The sequence below is a fragment of the Dromiciops gliroides genome, chromosome 3 (genome assembly GCF_019393635.1).
Source record: "Dromiciops gliroides isolate mDroGli1 chromosome 3, mDroGli1.pri, whole genome shotgun sequence".
Classification (NCBI taxonomy): Eukaryota; Metazoa; Chordata; class Mammalia; order Microbiotheria; family Microbiotheriidae; genus Dromiciops; species Dromiciops gliroides.
In genome coordinates this window covers 605,109,252-605,123,996 of record NC_057863.1, presented here as the reverse complement: position 1 = coordinate 605,123,996, position 14,745 = coordinate 605,109,252, and the positions used below count along the sequence as shown (strand labels likewise).

The 14,745-nt window shown below is 49.4% G+C and overlaps 1 protein-coding gene across 1 annotated transcript; it reads right to left on the bottom strand.

The window, feature by feature from the left end:
- Window positions 1-526: 526 nt before the first annotated feature.
- Window positions 527-5,035, bottom strand: CD164L2 (CD164 molecule like 2). Its single transcript, XM_043997375.1, has 6 exons — window positions 4,806-5,035; window positions 4,124-4,294; window positions 3,311-3,388; window positions 3,082-3,141; window positions 1,546-1,699; window positions 527-1,180 (listed from the first exon to the last, which is right to left on the bottom strand). The coding sequence occupies exons 1-6, from the start codon at window positions 4,891-4,893 to the stop codon at window positions 1,165-1,167; spliced, it is 567 nt and encodes a 188-aa protein (XP_043853310.1). The 5' UTR covers window positions 4,894-5,035; the 3' UTR covers window positions 527-1,164.
- Window positions 5,036-14,745: the final 9,710 nt, after the last annotated feature.

Here is a 14,745-nt window from a genome sequence, read left to right as displayed (position 1 = left end):
TCAGACACAATACTTACTAGCAGTGTGACCCTGGGCAAGTCATTTAACCCCCATTGCCTCACCCCCCAAAAACCAAACCAAAACCAAAAAAAAAACCCCAAACTTCATTAAAAAAAAAAGTTGGTACAAGCCCAGGTCCCTCTTCCTGGAGGGGGCAGTTGCCTTTCCCTTTTCTTCCTGGAAGGAGTCCAAAATTAGCAACAACTTCCCCCCACTCCCATATTCCCCCACTCCAGAATTCAGGAAGAATCACAGCCCAGAGTGCAAAGTTCTTTTATTGGAGGAAAGTGGCCCTCAGGTAGGACCAGTGGGCACGAGGAGCCACCTTAGCTGGCTTCAGAGCAGGAAGGAGTAGGCAGAAGCCAGCTTCCAACGCTTGACCTTCCTTTCCCTTGGGGGTTGGGGCCTAGCCCTCCTTTCCCAGGTGGAAGTGGGGTTGAGGGCAAATGAGGTCGGAAGGGCCTGCTACCACTGCCTCTGCCCCCCACTCCATCTTGTCCCAGTGGTCAGACCCTGTGATGGAGATCATGGGATGAAGAAAATATTCAATTGGGGGGTGGAGGAGAGGGACAGTTTCTCTTGGCTCAGTAGACCACCCTCACCCTTACCCTGAGCCTGCTGGGAGGTGGGAGGTGTGGGGTGAAGATTCTTATAAAAGTTCAGCCTGAGAAGGCCAATGGCCACCCTGGAGCCCCAGCAGTTCCTAACCCCCTTGACAAAGAGGTGGCGACCCAAGACAGCAAGCTGGCAGGTTATAATACAGGCTCTGGGTATAGGACTTCAAAAGCAGGCCTTGCCCCATGCCTCCAATGCCAGGCAGCCCCTCGGGCCTGGCTTCATACCACAGCACACAGCACCACACACTGAGATCCACCCCTCCCCACTGAAGCCTAGGGGCAGGCATGGGGAGTACACAGTTGGGGGCTACAGGAGAAGGGCCTGGCCTCTCCCATCTCCAACCTTTCCCCAGTTTTTGGAGGGGGTGGCTGGGAAGGATTGTCCCCCTCCCTCCCCAGGACAGGGGTTCAGGACAAGGAAGTGGGACCACACTTCCCTTCAACACCTAAAACAAAGCAAACTGCAAACATTGCCCCCTCTCTAGTAACCAGGGGGTGGGACGGGTCCCCTAGGAGGGACCAGGCAGGCCATCCCATGGGCCAGGACCTACTGGTTCTCTTCTCTGGCAGCATGAAGGAGACAAGGACACAGGTCCAGGGTTAGTACCCTCCCCACTGAGGCCCCTTCCCCACAAGCCTTGGGAAGAGATGGAGGTAGAGATGTGGGAATGGGCAAGGGCTTTCCCCAGGTCACTGCTGAGCTATCACCTTCCCTGCTTTGGGAAAAGAGGACTTCACAGCTGAGAGGGGAAAATCCCGCCACATCTATCCCCATCCCTCCCCAACTTCCAACTAGAAGCCCAAGGGCTCAGACAGATTTCTGGGGGCTATATAGGATAAGGGGACAGAGCAACCAGCATGGTAGGGAGAGGGGGGAAGGGACCCAGGGACTCCCCCCACCTCCTTTCCAGGGACCCAAGTGCCTTACAGCGTCTGATAGGTGCTGTCCTTGGCCCAGATGAAACGGATGAGGAAGAAGGTTACAGCCTGTAGACCGAGCACCAGCACTATGCCCCCAACAAAGCTAGCCCCATCAAAGCCCGGTGTGTGCGAGTCCAGAGGCGGGACGGTGGTTGGGCTGCCTGGACAAGGAGAAGCTATTGTCATGGTCTGGCCTCATCCCTCCCTCATCTCCACACCATGCCCAGAGGCCCTGTGCCTAGCAGGGAAGAGCATGGCCAGGGCACAAGGGGACAGAGAGGGCTGGCCAGGACCTCCCCTCCACAGAATTAGGATACAACGAGGCTGGGATTTGAACCCAGGTCTTACTCCAGGATGGCCCATGTTTTTTCTCCTTACACACTTCAGTTTTCCCACCTGTGCTGCCCTCGGTTCTCTGGCTTGATTCTCCTAACATCTCACGAGAGGCAAAGCAGCTGTTAGTAGTTTCTCAGACAGAACATGAGGCATAGCTAACAGATCCGCCACTAGAATTCACCATCTGAGGGGCCTCTGTTTCTTCTTTTGTAAAATAAGGGTGATGGAAACTCATGGAAAGCATTCCATGCCTTAAGGACCCTTCCATCTCCCAGCTCGACTTAGAACTCAAGTTGCCTGCCCTTAGCTGCAGCCTTCTAACATGATCACTAATCGCACATTTATGTGTGACGTCATTTTGTGTAAGGCCATTTCAATTCAGGGAACCCTTTCTCCTGATCCACATTCCCACCACCCCCTGCAAGACGGACCCAAGAATCTCCATTGGACAGATGTGGACATCCTCAGGGATCCTGAGCCCTGGCCAAGGGCAGGGGTCCCATTCCCTCTCCTATGGATTGCTTCCTTCCTAAAAGTCCTCCCTCTTCAAGAAACAGTAAGACGGCTGGGAGCAGAACCATTATGGGCTCTGTTCCTCCCTTAGGATAAGATTTCATCTCTTGGACTGAGGGTTTGGGGAAGGGCAGGGCTTGCTTGACAGGGCAAGATCATCCTGGGACAAAGGGCGGGTCAGGTCCCTGTCTGAGCCCAGGGATAGGATGAGTAGGGAAGAAGAGACTAGCCACAAAGAGAAAGAAGAGTAGACAATGTGGAAGCCCTGAAGAGGGAAAGAGGAGGAAAGAAAAAATAACCCAAGAAAACCAGGATCTGTGAGTTAGACCTGCTGCTGGTGGCAGAGCTGGCCTGCCTATCAATAATTCAGTCCTTAGGGAGATCTCATTACCCATTGTAATTAACCAAGAGCTACCGCTGATCTCTTCCCACCCCCCACCCCCACCTCAGTTACCAAAGGCTCAGCCTTGTGACTTCTTCAGATGCCCATGCTGCTCTCCAGCCCCATACACCCTCCCACACAAAGTAAGGGGGAAGGCTGGGATTAAGGACTCCCCCCTTTTCCAAGGCCACTGGAACTAGACCTCCAACAGCACTGGCCCCCTTGACACCTTGTTCTTCTCTGGGGAGTTTGCCACCCCAAAGCTGGTCCTCCCCCCTCCCACCCCACTGCCTCCCATGGTTCACCCCATACCTGCTGTGAATGCCTTTGGTTCCTGGGTAGGTGACTGTGGAGCAGCTGGAGAGACACAAGCTATTAAAATCCAGGGGGAAAGGCTCTGGGATCTCCTCCACTAACACTCCAAGGTAGTGGGAGTTTTCCCCTCCACCCCCACCTTTGTTCTCCTTCAAGCTAAGCCAAGTTCTGTCAATCAGCCTCCTTCCCCTGCGTACTGGACCCCCTTATTCCTGCTTAGACTTACCTGGGCACAGAGCTGTATGGTTATAGACAGAGCAGCCTTCCTTGGTCTCCTCTTCCCGACCTACACAGTGCCCATGTCCTGCAGGAGAGAAGGCAGGAGGGAAGAGGTTGGGATAGGAAATCCCCCCAAAGACTCAGCCTAGAAACAAGTCCCCAAGGACTTTCCCAGCCTTCAGGGCCCCAAGGGATCCAGACCAAAGTCTGGGTTAAAAGAGATCCCTGGAAGTTTTGGAAAACACTGAAAATTTCTGAGTTTATGAAATGACAGGGCTAAGAAGGGACCTTAGAATGTGGACTGTGAGCTAGAGGAGATCTTGGAATATGGAAAGTCAGAGCAGAAGCTTAGAGAGACCATCTCCCTCAGGGCCTCTTCACTTGGGGCTTGTGGATTTGTTTTAAAAGATATTTTGATAACTGTATTTCAATATGACTTTTGTAATCTTACATATTTTGTTTTATGCATTTAAAAAACACATTCTTGGAAGGGGTCTGTGGCACACACAAAAGAGGCTGAGGACCCCTGATTCAGGCCCACCTCCTCATTTTATAAATGAGAAAATAGAGATCCAGAGAAGGGAAAGGGCAGTGGCAGAGTCAAGTGGAGCCCCATTTCTCCAGGTTCCCAACCCAGTGCATTCTCCACTATATCACATGTCATTTAAGTTACTTATGACAGAAGACTCCTTAAAGTAATAACAGAGAAACTGTTTCGGGCTGTGTAGGAGGGGGATGGGGGTGGAAGGGGGAAGCTTATAGATTCTCATTCTGACAGTTGCAGGAGTCACACCTCCCTTCCCTTTTTCCAGGCCCTTACCTGGCTCCTCACCCCCACAATGTTCCCACACACAGCCTGAGAGGTTTCGAGCAGGTTCCCCCTCCACGCAGCGCCTGCAGGATTCCAACTGTTTGCATTCCGCAACAACAGCGGGGCCCCAGATGTTAAGGCGGAGTAGGCCCCCTCTGCCCAAGCCTCGTCCTCCTTTACCTGGGGTGGGGGAAGAAGAAGGACTAAGGCTGAGTAGTCAGGAAGGGGCTTCCCCAGCCCTGGCAGACACTCCTCCCTCCCCCACCCCCAAGACACACCTGGGGTCTGCTATCTATTGCCAAAAGGAGTAGGGACCAGCTGTTTTCTATTCCCCACACCCAACAACTGCTTCTTCCCAAATGATCCTTCAGTCAGTTGTGGAATTGCTGGGACATAGCTGGCGCCATACCAGGCAGGTTCTTTTGGGTTTAACACCAGGTTGGCCTGGGCCAGCTGACACGCTGAGGCCCCAGCTGCAAGGCAGGGGACCAGGACTTTGTGATTTGTCTATGAGGCTGAGGGCTACAGGGGGCGGATGCACTCTCAGCTTGAGTAGGGTTGGGGGGGGTGGAAGCTATGCCAAATGTGAGGGGCCGGCTACCTCACCCTTGCAAGAAGAGGAGGTTCACGCACCTGGCTGGGAAGAAGGGCCCGCCCACACCTGGCTGTCCCCACCTGTCCCCTCACTCACCCGCGGCTGCGAGCTGAGCACAGAGCAGAAGGCAGCAGCAGCCGCTGCAGAGCGCGGCTCGGAGGGTTCGGGGCCCCGGCACGGCCATGGGCCCAGCGGGAGTAGGCTGCTCCTGGTGCTGGGCGCTGGAGGGCTAGCGGGAGCGGCCCTGCCTTACCTGGGCAGCAGGGGAATAAGCCGGCACCGGGGGAGCTCCAGGATACCTGGGCAACCTGGGGCCGGCCTGGGGATGGAGGGGGCGGGGTCAGGAGGGGAGGCGGGGCCGTGTGAGTGGGGACGGGGTCAGGAACAGAGCCAGCGAGGCGGAGGGGGTGGGGTTAACAACCTGAACAGAGCGGGGGGCAAAGGGAGATCGCCCCCCGCCCCGCCAGGGTGGAGAAGAAAAAGCATAGCGGGTTGGGCCGGGGGGCATGGCCAAGCGCTCAAGGCGGGGCCAATAGCGGGGATTGAGGGCAGGTGAAGGTGGGCCCGGAAGTATGGGGAGGAGCCCGATGGAAGAGAAATCTGGAGCTCAGCGCCCCAGGAACATGAGAGAGGCCAATTGGGAATGGGCTCCATGGACCCCGGAAAGTGAGGCAGCCTGAGGAACCAGGCATACCTGGGAGGGGCCAAAATGTGGGCGGGGTTTGGAAGGAGGGGCTTAAGGAGGTGAGTAGGAGCTGATAGGGTAGAATATTTGGGGGTTGGGGCGTGGGGGGACAGACGTTGATTCAGGAGATCTAAGTCCCGACTCTCCACCCTCCTACGGGCCTGCTCCACACCACATGGGTTTTTCAATCAATCAAATAAACATATATTAAGCGCCTACTATGTGTGAGGCACTCTGCTAAGCACCGGAGGATACAAAAAAAGGCAAAAACATGGGCTCACATTCTTATAGGGGAGACAGGCCCAGAGAGGGTGAAGCAACTTCAGGTAATCAACAAGCATCTATTAAGCATCTACTTTGTGCCTCCAAAATGTGTTAGATGTTAGGAATAAATGCAAAAGTGAGATTGACCCTGTTCTCAAGATTACCCCTACTCATCCTGGGGCAAGTTAGTCATAGAACACAAACTTGAACCTGGGTAACCTGACTCCCAATTCAATTCACAAACATTTGTTAAGTGCTGCCTGCGAATAACTTAAGAGAAAAAGTGTGTTTCGGTGGAGAGACAAGCATAGTGATAGAAGATCCATCTCTGACTGAGTAGAGATCTGAAATTGCAAGCCTTTCCTCTGAAATGCAAACAACTTAGACTATAAATTACAAAGGAATTAGCAATCTTCACTGTAAGAGGGAGATTTGTTCCCATCATCCTCTGGATGAAATCACAGGTATGGTTAAAATGATGTTCAAAGTCTTGTGCTCTGGGGATCTATACAAAGGCAGAAGTGAGAGAGAGAGAGAGAGAGAGAGAGAGAGAGAGAGAGAGAGAGAGAGAGAGAGAGAGAGACCCCCACAAAGAATTTAAAGTCTACTGGGCTATAGTGGAGAAATGCACATAGATCAGGAAATACAAGGTCTATACTAAGTTGTGGTAACAACTGGTGTAATCAGGAAAAACTTCCTGTAGGAGGTGGTACTTGAACTCACCCATGGGGAGCCCTTGGGGATCCTGAGAGGAATGGGTGAGGAGGGGGAACATTCTCTGTATGGGGGTGGGGAGGGACTATTCTGTGCATACTAATTTTAGGAAGATGGAATGGCACACAATAGGGAGCCAGTTTGGTGAAGGGGTGTGTGTGTGTGTGTGTGTGTGTGTGTGTGTGTGTGTTTATACACATGTGCATACGTGCAATCTGCTTGGAAAGATAGGTTGGAGCCAGATTGGGAAGGGTTTAAAATGTCAAACAGATGAGTTTATATATATTTAAGTGAGGCAATTGGGGTTAAGTGACTTGCCCAGGGTCACACAGCTAGTAAGTGTTAAGTGTCTGAGGCCGGATTTGAACTCAGGTACTCCTAACTCCAGGGCCAGTGCTCTATCCACTGCGCCACCTAGCTGCCCCCTTTTTGGGTTTTTTTGTTTGTTTGTTTGTTTTTTGCAGGGCAATGAGGGTTAAGTGACTTGCCCAGGGTCACACAGCTAGTAAGTGTCAAGTGTTTGAGGCCAGATTTGAACCCAGGTACTCTTGAATCCAGGGCCGGTGCTTTACCACTGCACCATCTAGCTGCCCCCGAGTTTATATTTTATCTGAGGGGTAATAGTGAATTGCTGATGGTTCTCAAGCCGGGGAGTCATATGGTCATATCTGTGTTTTTGAAATTTGGATTTGGCAGCTGTGAGAAGGACAGATTCCAGTGGTGAGAGGGGAAGCAGGGAGACCAAGTAGATGAGTGGATTAGTCCAGTGGAAATGTGATGAGTGATGGTTGTATGAGTAGACAGGAGAAGGAAGAATGAATGAATAAAAAAGCAAACAAACACATATTAAGGATTTACTAGATGCCAGGATCTCTCAACTTGGAGAGCTTATATAATTTTTTTTTTTTGGTGAGGCAATGGGGGTTAAGTGACTTGCCCAGGGTCACACAGCTGCTAAGTATCAAGTGTCTGAGGCTGGATTTGAACTCAGGTACTCCTGAATCCAGGGCCGGTGCTTTATCCACTGTACCACCTAGCCACCCCCTTTATATAATTCTTTAGAGAGATAATTGCTCCTAGTTAGCAACTGTAGAGGCAACTAGGTTGGCTTAGAAGGTACAGCACTGGGCCTGGGGTCAGGAAGACCTGAGTACAAATACAGCCTCCAACATTTACTAGCTGTGTGACCCTGGGCAAGTCACTTAACCCTGTTTGCTTCAGTTTCCTCATCTGTTAAATGAGCTGGAGGGGGCAGCTAGGTGGCTCAGTGGATGAAGCACCAGCCCTGGATTCAGGAAGACCTGAGTTTATTGTTTTGGTTTGTTTTGCTTTGTGGGGCAATGAGGATTAAGTGACTTGCCCAGGGTCACACAGCTAGGAAGTGTCAAGTGTCTGAGGCCGGATTTGAACTCTGGTCCTGGTGCTTTATCCATTGCACCACCTAGCTGCCCCCAGGACCTGAGTTTAAATCCAGCCTCAGACACTTGACACTTACTAGCTGTGTGACCCTGGGCAAGTCACTTAACCCACATTGCCCTGCTTTCCCCTCCCCCCAAAAAAAGATCTGGAAAAGGAAATGACAAACCACTCCAGTATCTCTGCCAAGAAAACCCCAAATATGCAGGCATGGAGAGTCTGACAAGACTGACAAACAACCGCCTAGCCCCCTCCTACCTTTAAAGTCCTTTCATACCTTGTGCTCATCCACATACTTTTCCATCCAGTGACCCCGGCACTCCCATGTCTTGGCTCTGGGCTGTCTCCCGTGCCTGAAATGCTCTCCTTACTCACCTCTGCCCCCTGGCTTCCTCAGCCTCAAGTCCCAACTCAAATCCTGTCTTTCTCCACCTGCCTCAATGCTGGTGCCTTCGTTCTGTTGGTTATCTCCAATTTCCCTGGATGTATGTAGCTTGTTTGTACACAGTGGTTGCCTCTCGTCTCCCTCGTCAGACTGGGAACTCCTGGACTGGGTCAGGGACTAGCTTTTGCCTTTCTTTGTATCTCTACCGACTAGCACAGTCAGTGCCTTGGCACATAGTAGGTGCTTAATAAATGCTGATTTGACTTGTCTGGCATTGTGCTAAGGACTGGGGATATAAACAGAAAAAAAAAAACAAAACACAAGAGAATTCCTGCCCTCAAAAAGACCAGGCAGAGGAGAGGGGTAGCCTGGGAGTGGGGCTTGGATCTGCTAAGTCCCAGGAATGGCTGTAGAACTGGGGTGATTGATTGATGGGTCCTTTCTAAGACTCTAAGGAGGCAGAAGAGTTCTTACTGTGGAAAATGGGTCTGTGTCTTTATCTCTGGGTGTCTTGGTCTTGACCAGTGTCTTTGTATCTCTGTGCATGTCTCCCATGTTCCCCACTACCCTCCCACCCGTCCCTACTTCTCTCAGTGGTGGGGGTCAGCCAAATAGCTGGGAGTAGGGCAGCTAGGTGGTGCAGTGGACAGAGCATCAGCCCCGGAGTCAGGAGTACCTGAGTTCAAATCTGGCCTCAGACGCTTGACACTTACTAGCTGTGTGACCCTGGGCAAGTCACTTAACCCCAATTACCTCACCAAAAAACAAACAACAAAACAACAACAAATAGCTGGGAGTGTGAAAATAGTAGTGTGTGTGTGTGTGTGTGTGTGTGTGTGTGTGTGTGTGTGTGTGTGTGCGCACGCGCGCGCGCAAATCAGTCTGCATGGTCCCTGGGAGGCCAAAGACTTAACAGGATGCTCCAAATCAAGGTCTCTGAAGTTCTGGTTTGGAGAAGGGCAGCAGAAGAAAGTGGTCCCTACCCTCAACAAAAATAGGGAAAAGGTGAGAGCCTTTTGAAGTTTGAGAGGCTTCATGCCTACCTTCAAATCCTAAACTCCTGCTCAGCTGCTTTGCCACTTCCCTTCTGCAAGAAATTGGCCAAATCATTGACTAGCTCCATGTTTCAGTTTCCTCAGCTCTACGGGTGGGGTGGGGTGGGGTGGGGAGGTGAGCCTCAAAATCGGGTTCAAGGCATTGCTCAAAGCCCAAGGGTTCAAATAAAGAGACCTTTTTCCTAAAAAACATTATGATACCCCAAGGTGAGTCAGCCAGGTGGTGCAGTGTGGATAGAGCACTGGCCCTGAAGTTGGAAGGACCTGAGTTCAAATATGGCTTCAGATACTTACTAGTTGTGTGACCCTGGGAAAGTCACTTGACTCCTATTGCCTTAAACATCCAGGGCCATCTTCAATCGTCCTGATCTATATCTTGCCTCACTTAAATCCAATTCACTGCAAGTCATGACATCACCCTGATGCCATGGTCCTCTTGGGGAACAAAGGCAAGTAAAAAGTTAAAAAGCAATGAGCCAGGAGGGCGGCTAGATGGTGCAGTGGATAAAGCACTGGCCCTGGATTCAGGAGTACCTGAGTTCAAATCCGGCCTCAGACACTTGACACTTACTAGCTGTGTGACCCTGGGCAAGTCACAACCCCCATTGCCCCACCAAAAAAAAAAAAAAGACAATGAGCCAGGAAGTTCTTTGATGTCTTAAGACTAAAAGCTGACTTCTATTGCTCCAAAGGACCCAAAAGGGCAGCTCAGACCATAACAATTTACCTGGTTTTTTTGTTTGTTTTTCTTTGTGGGGCAATGAGGGTTAAGTGACTTGCCCAGGGTCACACTAGTGTCAAGAGTCTGCGGCCAGATTTGAACTCAGGTCCTCCTGAATCCTGGGCTGGTGCTTTATCCACTGCCCTACCTAGCTGCCCCCACATCAATTTACCTGGAGGGCAAAATGAACTCAAAGTTTGGCAGGTCTGCCCCTATTTTATCTATCTATCTATCATCTATCTATCAATTTATTCTTTGCTGAGAGTGAGCCGAGGGCCCACCTCAAGGTCCACCAGTCTCATGACTCACAAGAAGGGGGGTGTTGTTAATGGAGTTCTCTCATCAGCTATTTGAGTTTGCAGACAGGAGAGCTTTTGTTTGGAGCTTTGATTGTATCTTCCTATGGAGGATCTGTGGACATGCCCCTTGCACTTCACTGATGGTGGCTTTTTTGGAGATGACTCGGTTGGCTCGTGCTCTTGTGGAACAGACGGTGTGGGAAGAGCCCATGCCATCTGTCTATGTCATCATTGTGCTGGCCTATGAAAGGCAGCTGCCAGACCCTCCCCCCTTTCCCTTGCCATGTCTGCTTTTCTTCCACAGCAGTCCTAAGAGCAAAGTAGAGCTAAGAGTGAAATTGGATCTGGGGTAGGGGGGACTCCAGTCCTCCTTCCCACCCCTCACCTCCTACCCCAAAGAGCCACATGGCTGAAAGGCAGACATGCTCTCAACCATGTATCCCTTCTCTCTAGCCTCAGAGAGGCCCTGGCATAATCTCTCAACCAAGTGGCAGCTGTGAAGATGGGGGAGCTATATGGTCCAAATGGTGAGGGTGTCTGAAGTCTTATTTCCTAGCCCCCCCCCCGATAAAAAAAAAAGAAAGAAAAATTTTGCAACTCCAATTTCCAGAATTCAGGGATTCAAATTTCTTTCAGGAGAAAGGGAATTTCCTAGGCAATATGATTTGTCAAGTGAAAAGAATTTCCCACGAGGTCCCTGGCACTTGGAGGAACTCTAAGGTACTAGAGTCATGATGCTGGGGGAAGCAAGAGACCTTTGTACTCCGATCTTACTGTGAGTCATTTGGACAGTGTGTGTGTTTACTATGGGGGCAGGAAAGGCATTCCTGTCTAGCAGCACCACACATGTTTCTCTCCTAAGGGGAATCCAAACAGTAAGCAGATATTACAAGTCTGGAGGATGTTAGGATCCTATATAGGAAAGAGAACAAAAGGAGACAGAAAATTGTTTTTGACTGTTTATAGGCTACTATGTGTCTTTAGTGTTTAATGCATAGTTTGTGGGCTTCTGTGAATGTTGTACATTTTATCCAGGGAAGAATAAAGGTTTGTCTGTCCTCTACTCAGATGAATTATTACCTTGAATGCTTGCATGGGATCTGGGGAACCACCAAATCTTCATCTACGGAGACATAGGTCTCTGTGAGTGACTGGGACCTGGGATAGCTCCCAGGATCGGGACTTATCTGTGCCAGTCCAGTGCCCAAGGCACTGGGCCACAGACTACATGTAAAATGGCACGTTTGTGTTGGGGGGAGAGTGGGATTAGGTAATTTCAAAGTCCTTTCAAACTCTAATCCCATGATCCAAGTTTATTATCTTCTTGCCTAAAGCCAGACACTGCCCCCCCCAACCAATCTCTATCTTCTATTAGCTAAACTCCAAGCTTCAGTCAGATCTTAGACTCCTTCCTCTCTCTTACATATCACTGAGGCCTGTCTTTCTTCCTTCTCTTCTGATTCATTCTTTCCCTTTTCTCCCACAAGCTCCATCCCTAGTGTAGGCTTTCATTACTTCTCTGAATTCTTGAAATAGATAAATTGTGACCCTTTCTTCCAGTCTCTCCCCTTCCAAATATCCTGCATTCTAGGCTCTAATTACATATCTTCCCTGCCTCAAAACTTCCAAGGGCTCCCTAGTACCCACTGGATCAATTCGCAGCTTCTTCATTTGGATTACCTAGCCATGCCTACAGTCCAACCTATCCAACTCTTTCTTTCACTTCTTCCCAAAATCCTTAACACCATCCCTTCAAGCCAGGTTTCTACTCAAGGCCCTTCTTTCTGTGCATATCCATATCTTGATACCCCTATTTATTATTTTTTTTTTTTTAGGCAATCAGGGTTAAATGACTTGCCCAGGGTCACACATCTCATGTCTGAGGCTGGACTTGAACTCAGGTCCTCCTGAGTGCAGGGCTGATGCTCTATCCACTATGCCACCTAGCTGCCCTTATTCTTCATACCTGACTTAGCCTTGTCCTCCTACTTCCCCTCCCCCATCTACTGGGCATGCTTCCAAGAGGCGTTCCCTGACCACCTGAGCATATAGATCTCTCTTCTCTGACTTCCAGTTAGTACCATCTCAAACCTTCACTGTAACACAGTCTCTCAGGACTCCTAGGGACTGAGTATGCATGGGGAACAGGGACTAGACAGTCTCCATCTTCTGCCAAGTATCTGGAGGGGTTTAGTCTCTTGTTTTCCAGTATATACAAATCAATAAGCAAGGGTACATTTTGTTACTGTTCCTTAATGAAGCCCAGTCCTGGCCTTCACATGGGGACAAATTCTGGCCACAGCCCCGGGCCGAGTCTGGTCCAACTTGCCCTCTAGCAGCCGGACTGCTTCCCCACTGGGGGAAGCCTTGATCTCTGGGCATCTGGTACCTCTTAACACAATCCTGGGTCCCCAGTGAAGGGCCCTAGGTTCCATGCTCTCTGTCTTCCTCCTCCTCCTCCTCCTCCTCCTCCTCCTCCTCCTCCTCCTCCTCCTCCTCCTCCTCCTCCTCCTCTCCCTCTCCCACTAGTCTTTCTTTCTTTTTTTCTCTCCCTTTCTCTTTCCTCAGTCTGGGCTCCATCTTTTCCTGGTCAATAATGAGAGCTGAAATTCTCAAATGGACTATGGAGCTGAATTCCATCTAGTGGCCATCTGAGGAACTACTGGTATGGCTAAGCCAGGAACCAGTCCTCCCATTCCTCCCATTTAAACACACAAGACCTTTTCTTTTCTTTTCTTTTCTTTCTTTCTTTTTGGTGAGGGAATTGGGGTTAAGGGACTTGCCCAGGGTCACACAGCTAGTAAGTAGTAAGTGTCAAGTGTCTGAAGTTGGATTCGAACTCAGGTTCGGTGCTCTATCCACTGAGCAACCTAGCTGCCCCATACAAGACCTTTTCTTACATTGCTCAAGAGATCCCAACCAAAGACCCTGACTGGACCCAGAAAGAGGCCAACAGACTCTACATTCAACTCAACAAACATATATTAAGGGGTTATTTTGTGCAAGGACCCTGTGCCAGAAGGAGCTCACATTCTATCAAGAGACATAATATATAAATGGATAAGTAAATATAATTTAATTTGAGGAAAGAGAGAATTAATAACTGGGGGAAAAGGAGAGAGGGAGAAAATGGAAAATCACTCAATAAACAAGCATTTGTTAAACACCTTCTTTGTGCTAGGTGTGGTGCTAGTTCTGGGAATAATAGTAATAATAAAAAGTTCATCCTGGAGCTTATAGGCAGCTAGGTAGCACAGTGGATAGAGCACTGGCCTTGGGGTCAGGAGAACCCAAGTTCAAATTCGGCCTCAGACACTTGACACTATAAATTACATGTCCCTGGGTAAGTCACTTAACCCCAATTGCCTGGGGCCATCTCCCGTTGTCCTAATATATATATATATATATATATATATATTTATATATCATGCCACTAGACCCAGATGACTCTGGAGGAAAGAGTGAGGCTGATGACTTTGCATAGCCCTCCCTCACTTCAATCCAATTCACTGCAAGTCATGACATCACCCCAATGTCATGGTCCTCTTGGAGAACAAAGAACAAACAGTAACAACAACAACAATGTCTATTAAGGGAGACAACATATAGTGTAGAAAGCCTTCTGGGACTGCTTCCTTCGCTCCCAACCCTTCCACAGGCTACTATTAACTACTCTCACATTTCTATTGGGCAATTCTGAGAGGCTGGATTTTTCTCGGACTATCACTCCCAAGTGCTTGTTGGTGTCTTTCCCATTAATTATTAGCCAGACTTAATTAGCTTTTAGAAAAGAGCAAGGGCAGTTGTTACAAAAAGAAAAAAATAGATCCTGCCCCCAAACCTGGGAGTCCACTCTCCCCTTGCACACACATGGGGTTGTAATAAAAATGGTAAAATGAGGCACAGGTGTGGGGAACTCAAGTGCTCTGAGTTACTAGAATTCCTTTTCTCTCTTCATGAGTTCTTCATGACTTTCTCCTTAGGTATATAGCTCTCAGTTGAACTCTAAGGGTCAGTGCCCTGTATCAGTCACAAAGCTGACTTTCTTTGGGGTCTAGTTTGTCCCCAATGGGAGTCTTAGCTCTTGATGCAAAAGCTGTGGTTTAGCCATCATTTTCTCCAGCTCTCAAGAGCTACTGCTTGACTGTCTTCAACCAATGACAAAATAGTTCCTGTGTGACACCATTTGTCTTTATCCAATGACCCAAAGCCACTATAATCCCTTCAAACTCAATATGGACATTCATAACTGGATAACTTTTGATTAATTTATGGATTCATTTGAGGTGTCTGGGCATTGTGTAATTAATCAATGTGGGGTGGAATCCCACTCATATAAGTATACACAAAATAAATATAAGATCAATTGGGGGGAAATGGGCATGAGCAGATGGATGGGGCTATCAAGAAAGGTTTCATGGAGGAAGAAAGAGAAACTGGATTCTGACCTGAGCCTTGAAGGAAGCTAGGGGTTCTCACCTAGGAGACTGAGGTAGC